We start from the raw sequence: 14,435 nt of genomic DNA, 5'->3' as shown, positions 1-14,435 counted from the left end.
ACAATATCCTAATTTATTATTCATATAAGAAAGAAATGGCTTGAAATCAAAATATAAATTACTTTTTTATTTAGTATCCTGTCAATTTTGCTTGTAGAAAAGTGATTAATAACAGGATTTTGAACAAATTTAAGAATAACAGATTATTCGATCTTGTAAATGTAATGTTTCTGGACTTTGTTGAATAATTAGCTTCTATAAATTTAAATTTAACTATAGAATCGTATCTCAATTAAAACAAACACTGATATCTGTACATTAGATGCAAACATATAATGAAGAAACTTTAACAGTTTTAGAGCTAATTTTAGAAAATCACAGTAGTTTGTTACATTAAAAAACTGTATTAATACATATAAACATTTTCAAAAATAATATTAGATATTCAAACAAACTCAAGCTTGAAAATGAAAAGCATTCATCGTGAAGTACTCACACGATTCTGGTACAATCAAATCCATAAAAGAAATAAATCAGTTGCACTTGACTATTTGAAAAGTGTTGGTGCTTGTAAGACTTGCTTGCCTTCTAAAAAAATCTGTTTACTTTAGTGTATCTTTGCAAGTGAAATATGAATTTTTCAGTTTTCACTTAGATTTAGTTTGCATGTAAATTCATAATATCTTTAGCACAAAGTTTAATTCTTACTGCACAGTATTGAAGTATTGATTTTTCTGATTCAACTCAAATTTCGTTAGAACTTTTTAAAAAGAACATTATCAAACAATATTTTTCAAAATAACTTGCTTATTTTTTCAATTTGATATCTTGCTATCTATTGAGATAACTTATTCAGCTTCTCATAAAGAGTATTCAAGTTAATTTTGGTTTGGCCTGTACAGACTTCAATTCGATAAACTACAGTTCATCTGTTAGGGAGCTTGGGAGATTTGTGGCTGTGCCCATTCAACAAAATCATCAATCAGTACTGGCCATGCACCTTCTTCATCATAATTAGACATTGTAGAGTTAATCATAAGTGAGAAATCCAGTAACAAACTCCATGTATCCTTTGATATAGACCTTTTATGATGTTCCTAAAATTAAGATGTTCTTATCAATTAAGTTTAAATTTTCTTTTTATAATGCACGTAAACTCAATTTTATTGCTAAACAATACAAAATTTACGACTTGCTAATGATTTAAAAATTACCTGTAGGAACTTGCACCATAAATCTAAAAATATGAATTTATCTTTTAGAACTATGTTCCAGTATGCAATTGCCATATCTAAATCAAGACTTTTTTGGCCAGGATTTTTAGCATAATTGAAGGTAAAGTTGTAAAATTGCTTGAATACATATGCTTCTCGTAACTCATCTTCTAGACTAGGTAATTTTGCTTTAAGTTTATCTATTGTGTCGCATCTGTAATAAATTATTTTAGCCGCTTTATGTGCAGTTGTAGATTTAAAATTTTTGGAAATTTTAAACTAAAGAGCTTCGCTTACCCTAAAATTGTCATGCCAGTAACAAATTCTTCCTTTGTAAATTCACACTGAGTATCTGCTCTAAATTTCCATGCTATAATAAGAACTAATTTACTATCTGGTGCTAACTTTAAATCATCCAAGAACTTCATAATTCCATCTACTGTTATTTTATTTGGTTCATGAGGATCTAAGAAACATTTCAAAACAAACATATATTATGATTTTGATATTTTTGAATGAAAATATCAGTGAATTGTAGAAATTTAATATACCTTGATATCGATTGAATAGCTGATCAACCTTTTTTTTATCTATTGAAGCAGTACTTCTTCTCTCTTTTAAATATGAATCTGGATTTTGAAAAAAGTTATCGCTTGCCAAATCCAGTTTCCAGTCATTTTGTGACAAACAAAAAATGGCTGTTTGCTCATCAGTTTGGGTGAAAGAAATAAATTTCTTCACTTTGTCTCGCTGCGAAGATTTTAACCTTTGCTGTTAATATAAAGACAAAATTATATTGAGCCATACTAAGAGAATACAATGAATGGTAATATTAAAAACAACAAAAATAATAGCAATATCAATAACAATAAAATCATTATATGCAAACAACAATAACATATAAAATCTTTTATTTATATTTCAAATAAATGATCCACTTTTCATTTATCGAATAGACCATTTCAATTTTTGAAACTTGGTAAACAAATGAGTAGAAATAAGAAGTTTTAAAAATTTAAACACTCGATGAACGCCGAAATTTCAAAGACTTATAATTTTTATCAGGATGACTTCACAAAAGAAGTAATTTCGCGAAAGTAACAATAGTGATTCATAAATATTCGAAAGTTAAGGTTAACTCGCAAAAATGATAACACTATACACTGCCTGTATATTCACATTTTTTTCAGCGACCTTTCTCGCATTGACTTTTTATTAAAAGTTGATGTTAAAATAAGATGGTTTTATTTAATCAACTCACCATTTTCGCGGAGGGACGAAAAAAACCAAAAATACGAGTCCCTCCTATGATGATGGCCAAAATATTTTTCGCACTTTCTTTCTCTTTCTTTTTCACGCACGCAGACTGCACCCGAGCACGCTTGCGAACTGGGAATTACGAAATGTGAACAGTCCTCGACGACCAGCATCAGCATTAAAGAGTCATTGAGTGTGTGGCTTATTGACATGATACGAACATGCGCACGTCCGTTCCTCGATCATGTTTTGCAATCTTTTTTATTGGATTTAAATTGATAAATGTTTCAAAAACGAATCTCGCGAAAAAATGCTCAACACATCGGATACTGCCCACACAAGATTATTAATTATAATTACTATGCTGTTCACATAATGAGCAATCCCTTTTTATGCAGTATGTTACTTTGATGACGAGAATTTCTACAAAAAGGTAAATTTTTTCATTCAAGCAAAATAAAATTAGTCTTATCAAAACCCCGCGCTGTATGTGGGTGTATGCTCGGTACGGGGGTCGGGGGGTAACTGGTGAGGCACTTAGTCAGTTATGTTACACATACATAGTCGCGAGTCGGAGTAGCTGTGAACTGATTTCCAAAGTAAAGTAGCGAAGCTTGGTAGCGGAAAAGCGCGCGCGCATTATGGGTTCTGCTATGACTCAAAGTTAACCTAAAACTTATAAAAACACGCGTTCTCAAAAGTGCATTTGTCAAAGTACACAGATCGGAGAACAACGTTTACATCGTGAATTGACTTGACCCAATTGTTATTTCGTGCGTTTTTTTTAACTGTCATCAAAAAAATAAGTGTATAAACGCTGCAACAATGAGTAGACCACTCGATAATCCGAATCCGAAAATTTATCCCAAATTGGAAGAGAAATTAAGTGTCGACGAACAAATTGAAGAAATTCCGAGAAACGCGGATGCAGTCGATGCTCGGAGAGTATTCGGTAACGAACGTTTTATTAATTTTTTAATTAATTTTATGTCTCTATTATTTACACAAAACTTTATTTTGTAGAATTGTTGAGGAATATCACTGACCCAGAACATCCGTTGACTTTAGAACAGTTGAATGTTGTCGAGCAGCGTTTAATTGAAGTAAGTATTAGTATATGATTTTTATTTTATTTTTATGTTTTTCATGATATTCAAAAACTAATAATTGTTTCTCTTAATTTTTAGGTTGATAATGAAAAAAATCAAATTAATGTTCAGTTTACTCCTACTATACCACACTGTAGCATGGCAACTCTCATAGGATTATCTATAAGAACACAGTTATTACGGAAAATATCACCAAAGTTCAAAGTTTCAGTTACAGTTACTCCTGGAACTCATGTATCTGAAGCTGCAGTAAATAAACAGTTGGGTGATAAAGAAAGAGTTGCTGCAGCTTTAGAAAATGAATTTCTCTGTAATGTAATAGAACAATGCTTAGAGAGCGCAGAAGAATCGTAATATCAGAGTTATATTTAATTTTCATTTGGTATTTGTTGCATGCAATTAAATACATCAAAGTTATCTAGCATTTAATTATTTAATTAAGTTTTACAAAATATTGTTTTAAAAATGTGTATAACTATTGTTAATGGTTACCAATGAATGATTACAAATAAAAATTTTATTTAGTTTTGTAATAAGTTTTTTTTTATTTTTAAAAAATGTTGGTATTTGATATCTATGGTGAATCAATGATAAAACACATATTGTAGTACTGAATACTGAAGAAGTTCATTATTTTAGGGTTTTACTTAAACACTTGAAAATTGAACAAAACTATTTTTTTTTATAAAATGATTAGATCCAAGCAGTTGCATTTAATTTTTTGTTTAAGTTCTAAGCAAAGTTAATGTTTGTAGTATTTACAGTAAACCAATAGTTCATTGTGGAAGAAAAGAAATGATCTCCTTGAGTAGAAATTTATCTTATGATAATAATTGTTTGCAATGCTTCAGGATACGTCCACTTTCTAAAAATTATTTTTCCAAATAAATGAATTTAGTTCAAATTATGAATCATGTATATTTTTTAAACGTCATTTACAAAATTAAAAGCAACATTTTTTCATAGAGAGATTTATGTACAACATTATCAAACTTAATATAACAACTACTCCCAATGATCAATTGTTTTTAAAATTAATTTGTGTATTTATATAATTATAAAATACTTGATCTAGATTCTAACTAGAGTTTGGTGAAATTCAACTAATCCCTTTTCTTAGAGAGAAAAACGTTTGGGTTTCTCGGTTTTGTCGGGTCATATTTATAAGTTTTAGGTACTGGGCCTTTTCCAGCTTTTTCAAAAACTGTCTCGTCGTAAATATTCCGAGCGCTAGCTTCTCTTGCTACTTTCATATTCGTCCAGGCTACAAGAGAAAGCAATTATTGTATTGTACATATTATAAATTATCAATGTTAATCATAATTGAGATAAAAATTTTTCAAAACTTACAATCTTTGAAGCCTTCAACAAATTTTTTTTTTGTGATTGGTAATGCCTTTGCATCATGATTGATTATTTCAGGAATTTTGAAATAAGTCCTCACTTTTGGTATTCTAAGAATAGCGACTTGAATGAGGGAGAATACATTGGTAGACACCCAATAACATAATATGGCCTACATTTAATAGTAAAAAATAATTATCATGATCAATTTATATAATTTGTAAAAAAAGTATTTAAAATACTCACGCTTTCAAAATTCATGATGAAAGGAAACATAACAATTGGCAGAGCACGCATTACATGCCTCATATTGCCCATTGATTGAACTCTTACACTATCTGTTCCAAGTTCTATTGTTGTGAATAGAGTAACACTAGTAATTAATGGTAAAGCATAAAATGGGTCAGGCAAAGTTAGGTCTTGAAACCAAAATAATCCACCATCTGCCATACTATGTACAGGAGCTCGAACCATACCTCGCAAAGCCCAAAAGAATGATAAAAATATTGGAGCCTAAAATATAAACATGAATATTTATTCTTTTGTTTCTCCTAGTTTAATAATTTCATTAAAGTAAACAAACCTGAAGTAAAGGTAATCCAGCATTGGTAAGTGGATTAATATTTTTTTCCTTCATGAATCTGTACATATCACCGCTCAATCTCATAACTAAAAATAAAAATCATAAATTGGTTTTATAAAAATGAAATATGTTTCATTTGAGATTAATATTACCTTCCATTTGATCTCCCATTTTTCTCGCTTCTGTCAACTGTGCTTGAATGTATTGCATTTCTGGCTGTACATTGTGCATATTAGCAGCATATCTCTGTATCTTAATAACGATAGGAAGCAATAGGCACCTGATAGCCACAGTAGCTACAAATTATTAATTTAATTAGTATAAAATATTGGATCCAATTGAGTTAATCACTTTAAAGGGGTATTACTTACAGCACACAATTGTTGCCCACCAAGGTAATCCAACTTGTGTATGTAATAAATCTAATGCTTGTTGAATCATTCCAGGAGGAGTCCATCCTCCAAGACCAAGTTCTGCAAGATTTGATCCAGTGTTTGCTGCAGCTTCTACTATATCTTGCACAGCAGGAGGTGTAGGAGGCTCTATAAAATAAATTCAATATTATAGTAAAAGGAATATTCATGATTATTTTTTTTATTTTTATTTGAAATGCTTACCCGGGATTTGTGTGACGACGTTATCCAGTTGAGGTACATCTAAAAAATCAATTAGGTCAGGTTACTTAATATTTTTTTCAATACTATTCTAATTTGCATAATAATAATTGATATTGACAATTAAATTGAAAAAATTATACCTGATACTAAATCTATTTTATCCTGAGCTGCTTGTAAAAATTTAGCAGTTTTCATAATTGGATAAAGACTATTAATCAAGTATTTTTATATGTAATTTTTAACTTACGTATTTCAATGCTAGTCGCATTTGTATAACTTATACTTTTAATATTATCCCTAGCTGCTTATAACAGACATTATTCAAAGTATTAACATAAATTTCAACTAATGTTCCAATTTTCAATGTGAAATAGTAAAACTCAGATTTATTAATTTAAACTCACTCGAATCATCCATAAGATTGTTTTTATGTAGCAAAGCTATGAATTCATCCACTATATTTAAAAGTAAATATATAACTTATTAGGAAACAAAGTAACATTTTTTAAGACATTGTCAACATTCATGAAAATAGACATTCTTAAAGTGTCACAGGTTACTTTGAAAATTATTGTTACTCACAAGCTTTGTCAGTTTGCATTGTGCCCAAACCTATAATAGCACGAAAATTGAACCTCAAAAAATTTGACAAGACATTATGAGTCAAGATAGTCGGACGATGTCAATGAACGTACCTGTCATATGTGCACCGTTTCCAAAGACTGCTTGCAATGATAAATAATTGATAGAAAAGCAAAATGTATTTAATGGTGATCGCTTACCTTTGGGAGCCGCATCACTGGCGTGCCTGACGAAAGTCGCGGCGATGACCGGCTGCCAATTTCGATACCTCTGGTGACGCTGGGCATTGACAACGACCCAATTGCCGCTGACATTTTTACAGGCGGCCAAGTGCAACGATCTGCTTTGCAAACCGGTAAAAACACGGGCGAGCATGGTAAAACGATGCACGCCGACGAGCGACATTACGTTGGGTTATGTCCAATCGAGTCTCACATAAGTGTACGATGCGTGAAATGTTACGAGTTGTTGCTACTGCTAGATAAGCTAGAGAGATTGAAAATGGGAAACAGTCTGCAATGCGACCACGTGCACATGCGCCATGTCAAGCACGCTTGCGAGTTGCGCAGAGACGCGATTGGCTTTCCCATCTAATTTACATTAAAAAATGAATCTGCGATTATTTTAATTAATTCACATTATATTTGAAATCTGTTCAATCCTAACATCGGAGCAGTTTACAAGGATTTCATTACAAAAAATGCATCTAAATTGGATTACTAGAAGTAAAATAAAACGACGACGAATGCGCAACTAACACTAATTGTTTATCGACTCTTAACAATAAACAATAAGTGGAGCAGTCTTTATCCGACGGCATATGGACAAGGTTTTTGTTCCCTATCCATCAATACTAATAACATTTTCAATCAATTATAAAAAAAAAGCGCCAGAGACACACAGAGCTCGCCGGTTACTGGAAACTATAATACGGTTGCTTAGGTTGATATGTATAAAACAAAGGCCAATAAAACGAATTAAAAAAAAAAAAAAAAATACGGCTGCCTGAGCAGGTTATCTGGCCCTGAATTGATAGCACTACTGGAACTTGAAATGGCGGGTAATGCGGTTCTGATCCGGGCCTGCTTTGGACGCCTATAGTTTCAAAATTGTCTAGTAATGAAATTTAGGTCCTGTTTAGGGCCAAATTAGGGGCATAGCTTAAATTTAATCTGTTGTTTTGTGTATATATTAGCATTACAGTATATGCTTGTAAGCGTTGCAATCAATCTATATATATAAAGCAGAAACGACGTCTGTTTGTATTTTATGTTCTTAAAAACTACCCGTCCGATCGTTTAAAAATTTTTTCCATACATTCACTATACCACTGTGAAGGTTTCTACGATCTTAGAATACAATTTTCTTTTTTTGTTTTTGACTTTTGAATTTTTTATGTTTTTTACCACTTCGCACACACTCACCCGCCCCCCACTTTCATCGCTCCACCAAACTCATCGCTCATCTATATATATAAAGCAGAAACGACGTCTGTTTGTATTTTATGTTCTTAAAAACTACCCGTACGATCGTTATAAATTTAAACCACACATTCACTATACCACTGTGAAGGTTTCTACGATCTTAGAATACATTTTTCTTTTTATTCTTACTTGAGTTATATGGGTTACTTGGGTTATATGAGTTACTCGGGTTATTTGGGTTACTTGGGTTATATGGTTTATTTGGGTTACTTAAGTTATATGGTTTATTTGGGTTACTTGGGTTACTTGGGTTATATGGGTTACTTGAGTTATATGGGTTATATGGGTTACTTGGGTTACTTGGGTTACTTGAGTTACTCGGGTTACTTGGGTTACTTGGGTTATATGGGTTATGTGGGTTACTTGGGTTACTTGGGTTATATGGGTTATATGAGTTACTTGGGTTACTTGGGTTACTTGGGTTACTTAGGTTACTTGGGTTACTTGGGTTACTTGGGTTACTTGAGTTATATGGGTTACTTGGGTTACTTGAGTTACTCGGGTTACTGGGGTTATATGGGTTACTTGGGTTATATGGTTTATTTGGGTTACTTGGGTTACTTGGGTTACTTGGGTTACTTGAGTTATATGGGTTATATGGGTTACTTGGGTTACTTGAGTTACTCGGGTTACTTGGGTTATATGGGTTATATGGGTTACTTGGGTTACTTGAGTTACTCGGGTTACTGGGGTTATATGGGTTACTTGGGTTATATGGGTTATGTGGGTTACTTGGGTTACTTGGGTTATATGGGTTATATGAGTTACTTGGGTTACTTGGGTTACTTGGGTTACTTGGGTTACTTAGGTTACTTGGGTTACTTGGGTTACTTGGGTTACTTGGGTTATATGGGTTACTTGGGTTACTTGAGTTACTCGGGTTACTGGGGTTATATGGGTTACTTGGGTTATATGGGTTATTTGGGTTACTTGGGTTATATTGTTTACTTGGGTTACTGAAGCTTCTCGGACAAAAATGCTCCTTTTCATTGGTAAATGTCAAATGAATATCCTCAAATTATTTTGAATAAAAAATTGGATATAACTCTCCTCTTGATCCGTTGGGCTACTTGGGTTACTGTGGTTACTCGGCCAGAAATGCGCCTTGCAACAGGTAAAAGTATAACACACATTCTCACAGTATTTTTAAGTAAAAATTTGGATATAACTCTCCCCTCGATTGGTTGGGTTACTTGGGTTACTTGGGTTACTCGGGTTATATGAGTTACTCGGGTTATATGGGTTACTTGAGTTATATGGGTTATATGGGTTACTTCGGTTACTTGAGTTATATGTGTTACTTGGGTTACTTGGGTCATTTGGGTTACTTGGGTTACTTTGGTTACTTGGATTTCTTGGGTTACTTAGGCTACTCGGGTTACTTGGGTTACTTGGGTCACTTAGCTTACTTGGGTTATATGGTTTACTTGTGTTATATCTATCGATATATATGAAGCAGAAACGACGTCTGTTTGTATTTTATGTTCTTAAAAACTACCCATCCGATCGTTTTAAAATTCTTTCCATACATACACTATACCACTGTGAAGGTTTCTACGATCTTAGAATACATTTTTTTTTTCTTTTTGACTTTTGGATTTTTTTCGTTTCTTACCACTTCGCACACACTCGCCCCCTCCTCCACTCTCATCGCTCCCCCACACTCATTGCTCATCGCTCATCGCTCATTGGTCATATTCCACAATTTTAAAAAAAAATAATCGAGAATTCTTCAGTTTAATCATTAAAAGGCTTTGCTTACATTTACCTTCCATACGCAAAGAAAGTTGTCGTTGTCGTGAGATGAACGTTGCTTACTTTAAATCTTCTGTCATTCCTTATTGTTTTACCCTCAAGCACTTTTTTAAGTATATTCCTGAATGTCTTTTTGCAAAAAAAGGCTAAAATATTATTTTGTTTTTATCAATATTCTCCTACTCTTTGAAATTTATAGTGAGCCAAGCCACGACGGGTACCGCTAGTATAAAATAAATAATATAAATGTTTTCTCGCAAAAGAGCTGCTAATAGATTACAATCTACTTTAGATGAAACATTTGTTAAAAATTCAAATAATTTAAATAACTTAGTGAGTGATTATTTAAATTATGAAAGTGACATTAGTTCTGATGAAAGTGATAATGATGAAGATTTGCAGTGCAATGAAATAATCAAATGTCAAAAATACCAACTGTCAGACTGACTAGAATGTACTGCACTATATGTAATAGTGTGCAATATGTTGTACTTTGATAATAAATATAAAATTAACACATTACTTCTTTTTAGTTTTTATTTCTTTGCATTTTATTATATTTCAACGTAATACTTTATAATAAGAAGACTTCAGGGTCATCAGAGGCCCAAATGTCGACCCTGTTATTGAAAAATAGTACGTTTAATAATATGTTTTTAGTATTTTTTTAATGTATGGTTGTATTAAATGTTCCAAATTTTCCATATCGCTAAAATAAATACGTTTGAAAAAAATTGAATATATTAATTTGCCTTGATTAATATTTTGTTTTGTTTAAATATTATTCCAGTTTTTATTTACAAAAAAGTCTTGATGAAATTTCTCATATTTTCAGATGCTCTTATTTTACAACTACTTTATCTGTAAAAATAATTTATCCTTTTCTTGACAAAGCACAACTTTTGGGGTGACAATTGGGTGATTATGTAATTATAAAGTGTTATTTTTTTACGGCGGTAATAGTCACAGTTTCCAAATAGCAATAACAGTTGTCATGAAAAAATATTTTGGAGAAAGTACGTCGAGGAAAAATTCATTGAGGTATTTAAAGGATGATGAACAATTACGGCGTGATAGCAGTGAGTTGTCATTCATAAGTTTGGGCTTTCATAAGTTTAATCGCAGCAACAATATTTATTGTGTAACATTCACAAAGACAAAATTATGCAAAAAATCGAACTGAATATATTTGAATTGGTCTATGTATTGATTCTGGGAGCGAAAGCGCGAGAAAATAATCTCTTGTACGAAGATCCACATGGGATTATGCAAGTGCAATAATCGAGATTGCGAAATTACTCATAGGGTACTTGAGATTCTTGCGCAGTTTGGTGTGTAGACAAAAAATTCTTCTTTAATACAAATAATACATATGACGCAGGCGTCGAGAATGAAAGTTAGAAAAAAAAAGAAAGTACGCATGGGTTTTACTCATTGCGAAATGAGATCCGAGGATTCGTTTAAGTGACTATGTACGAGTACAGCGACCGATTGGGTCCGTTGAGCTTTTCTTCGCGCGCCAATATCCGAGAGCAAATGCCTTTGATACGCGAGAAAACAATTACCAAGTGGGAATTGTAATTGAAAAATGATCCTTAAGAAAGAAAAAATTGATCATCGATATGAGTGAGTAAATGGCTATCGACGAGAGAATTCATGGGTGAAGATGATCGGTCAGATAAGAGGCTGCTCGCTCATCGAGTCAATCGTTTGCACCTGGAGTACGACGAAAATCGGATAGGAGCCAAAGGCGAATCCGCGGACTTTCATCCGCCGCTCGAATCAGCTGACCCGTCGTTGTTCCGATCGGCACGACGAGTTTTGCACGCGCTTTCACTCTCACTTTAACGGGCTGCGTGCGCTGCGTATGTGTGTTTTGATTTTCAGCCGGGTAAACGAGACTCGAGGCCGAGATTTTGAACGGGCGTTTCTCTCGTTTGGCGATTTTTGTGCGTGCCAATAACTCGAGAGTCGCGCGGTCCAGAAGAGAGAGAGAGAGAGAAAAGTGGCGAATAAGATCGAGATGTCCCCGCGCTTTCGAGAGAGAGTCTGCGATGGTCCCCGGGACCGATGGGACGCGCTTCGATTCGTATATAGCTTGTCTTTTGCCTCGCGCTCGCCTTCTCTTTCTGTGTATATAGCAGCATATATAGCGTAGGCTTACGCTTGATCGGGCCCCTCTCGCGGCGAGCGCAGCTGGCCCCGTGCCTTTTATCATCTGTCTCTCGAGTTCATTCGTTTCGCGCTCGCCTCGCCGAATGCGTCCCGGCGCGCGCCAATTGCCACCAAGACATGCTCCATTAGTGTACATGTGTCTCGTGTGATTCTTTTACTCTTTTTTTTTTCTTAAACCTTTTTATTGTTGTTGACGTTCTGTGATTCAAAGTGCGCGAGTGTCGACTGTGCCTCTGGCTGGTAATTTACTTCTTGTCACTCTCCAGGTGAGTAATTATAACTGTCCACTGCTCAATTTTTCAATTAGTCCGAGTTTTTGCGCTCGAGAGGAGCTTTAAATCGCTGCGCCCGCTTCCACTTTCATTGATAATCTTCCGATGAACGAGCGAGCTTGAATTTAAAAATTATCAGTCGGAAGCTTATCGCGGGTCTGCAGCCCTTTAACTCGCATGTCATATTGCAACTTGCATTAGTAACGTCGCTTTGATCGTCGGACGCTTCGCAGCTCTACCGAATTTGGATGCTAAAAAGTGAAATTGTGCGCGCAAGGCATGCGACACGAGTCTTTTGTAAATTTTCAACGATTTTTCACGCTCACCTCTTGGCGGGTGTCTCGCGCTACTCCCGACTCATTTTCACTCTTGCAAATTTCGTCGTGATTTTTTCTTCTTTTGAAAACTACGTAGCTTTCACTGCGCCACGAATTCGGCATTTTCGCGCGGCCGTTCGGCCAATGTCGATCGGCCAATCGGAACATCGGACATTTACAAATATGAAAGTTTTTTACGATTCCAAGCATATGCAGATAAATTCGAGCACTCCGATAGAAATGGCACATTAAATCTAGCGGGATCAAGGACTCGAGCGATTCGCGAGAAAAAATAAAGGATTCGTAATTGATAGGCTCGCTCTCGTCGTTGCACAATCTCCGAGGTATACAATTTTCGGTATTTATTATTTGTTGTTTTTCTGACTAATCGTGATCGCTGACTTTTTGTTGGCTCGTGAACTCGAGCCGAGCATTAATAATTTCTCGCTATGTATACGCGCGCGCGTCGAGTGCAAAGTATAATATTTTCGATTTCACCGCGATACAAGAGAGAGAGAGACATTGTACAGAGCTACAGATCGATTGTTTAGCCCTCGAGGGTACTGATTTCTAGATAAAAAGGCTTCGTATTTTTTCTTCCTTTTCTCTCTTCCATCTCTCGCGGTATAATAATATTAAGAGCGTCGCTCGAGGAGGAATCTGCGCGCGAACGATGACAGCTCTGAAAAGTAGAGCGACTTTCTCAACTACAGGCTGGATAAGAAGCGCGTTCGAGAGAGAGAGACGACGGATAGCAGAGAAAGAGAGAGACAGACATTATATAACTCTTAAATTAAGGCTGATCGACGGGAGCTTCTTGTTCTTTTTTTTCTTCAAATCCCATACGTCCTTGTAATTGATGTGGACTATCGGCTGCCGGTAAACAAACAAATAAATAAACTAGTCGATTAATCAGGAGGATCGAGCTATTGGAATCGCTGCTGCAGCCTAGTGCACGCGGCCACCGGCGCGCCGCACGCGCAGAAAGAAAGTTCAATCGACGAATTGCCGTGTGTTTTTTTTCGCGTATATACTAATTAAAAGTACGACTACTTAAAGACTTTGAAGAAAATATGGAATGAAAGCTCGCTGCGCAGCTAGGCGCGCGCACGATATCATCAACACTTTGTTGTTGATTTAATGGCCATTATATATACGTTGTACGTCGCGCGGAGCGCATTTCACTTTCCATCGCGCACGGAGGAGGCGGCGGCGGCTTTTTTCATACTCGTCGCGCGGCTACTGCATCGGCGCGCATTCTGCTGCAATCGTGTCGCGTTGTCTTATTTCACCGATGACGATGATTATTGTCATTACGAGGAAAATGGAAAGTGACGATTTCCAGTCGCGGCGCGGCGGCTCGCGCTCGTCTTTTGCTCGCGCGACGCCTTCATTCGCATAGCCCCACGCGCGACAAATTCCGAAGCGCCTCGAGACGATAACGATCGCCCGCTTGGTCTCTCGGCGAGAGAGCGCAAAAAAAAGGTGCGTGGTACTGCGCGCGAGCCGGTATTGTTATACTTATACACGCACGATCGCGAGAGCACGAGGAGGAGGAAGAAGGTCCGGTCGCGCGGCGCGTACTTTCACTCAATGATAATCTTAAGGACGAAACGATGAATATCGCGTGTGTATACAGCGCGCAGCCGTATAAAATAGGGTGATCCCCCTTCGTGGTCTCTTATATATGTATACGAACAATAAAAAAAGGTGCGCTTGTCCCACTTGTTTCCAGTGACCTGGTTCCATACGACGCGCACGCATACCACATACGCGTATATTCGTG

The 14,435-nt window shown here is 35.5% G+C and overlaps 3 protein-coding genes across 4 annotated transcripts; 1 reads left to right on the top strand and 2 right to left on the bottom strand.

The window, feature by feature from the left end:
* Positions 1 to 143: 143 nt before the first annotated feature.
* Positions 144 to 2,580, bottom strand: LOC106651558 (DCN1-like protein 1). Its single transcript, XM_014370091.2, has 5 exons — positions 2,416 to 2,580; positions 1,706 to 1,925; positions 1,452 to 1,620; positions 1,155 to 1,368; positions 144 to 1,037 (listed from the first exon to the last, which is right to left on the bottom strand). The coding sequence occupies exons 1-5, from the start codon at positions 2,416 to 2,418 to the stop codon at positions 873 to 875; spliced, it is 771 nt and encodes a 256-aa protein (XP_014225577.1). The 5' UTR covers positions 2,419 to 2,580; the 3' UTR covers positions 144 to 872.
* A 423-nt stretch (positions 2,581 to 3,003) lies between these two features.
* On the top strand, positions 3,004 to 4,047 carry LOC106651559 (MIP18 family protein CG7949). Its single transcript, XM_014370093.2, has 3 exons — positions 3,004 to 3,363; positions 3,435 to 3,514; positions 3,599 to 4,047. Exons 1-3 carry the CDS (start codon positions 3,237 to 3,239, stop codon positions 3,872 to 3,874), a joined length of 483 nt encoding a protein of 160 aa, XP_014225579.1. The 5' UTR covers positions 3,004 to 3,236; the 3' UTR covers positions 3,875 to 4,047.
* Positions 4,048 to 4,413: 366 nt separating this feature from the next.
* Positions 4,414 to 7,144, bottom strand: LOC106651463 (mitochondrial inner membrane protein OXA1L). 2 transcript variants are annotated; one of them, XM_023462211.1, is made up of 13 exons: positions 6,847 to 7,144; positions 6,760 to 6,786; positions 6,647 to 6,676; positions 6,469 to 6,519; positions 6,312 to 6,365; positions 6,205 to 6,231; positions 6,065 to 6,103; positions 5,819 to 5,989; positions 5,600 to 5,743; positions 5,448 to 5,533; positions 5,111 to 5,377; positions 4,871 to 5,036; positions 4,414 to 4,784 (listed from the first exon to the last, which is right to left on the bottom strand). In XM_023462211.1, exons 1-13 carry the CDS (start codon positions 7,049 to 7,051, stop codon positions 4,624 to 4,626), a joined length of 1,428 nt encoding a protein of 475 aa, XP_023317979.1. In that variant the 5' UTR covers positions 7,052 to 7,144; the 3' UTR covers positions 4,414 to 4,623. The 2 variants fall into 2 exon arrangements, with proteins under 2 accessions (XP_023317979.1, XP_014225466.1); XM_014369980.2 differs by lacking the exons at positions 6,205 to 6,231; positions 6,312 to 6,365; positions 6,469 to 6,519; positions 6,647 to 6,676; positions 6,760 to 6,786 and having other exon boundaries at positions 4,624 to 4,784; positions 6,847 to 7,143.
* Between the last annotated feature and the right edge of the window lie 7,291 nt (positions 7,145 to 14,435).

This window comes from Trichogramma pretiosum, unplaced genomic scaffold, assembly GCF_000599845.2.
Source record: "Trichogramma pretiosum strain Unisexual culture from Peru unplaced genomic scaffold, Tpre_2.0 scaffold9, whole genome shotgun sequence".
Lineage (NCBI taxonomy): Eukaryota > Metazoa > Arthropoda > Insecta > Hymenoptera > Trichogrammatidae > Trichogramma > Trichogramma pretiosum.
The sequence above is the reverse complement of the archived record's forward strand: the minus strand, read 5'-3'. Positions and strand labels throughout refer to the sequence as shown.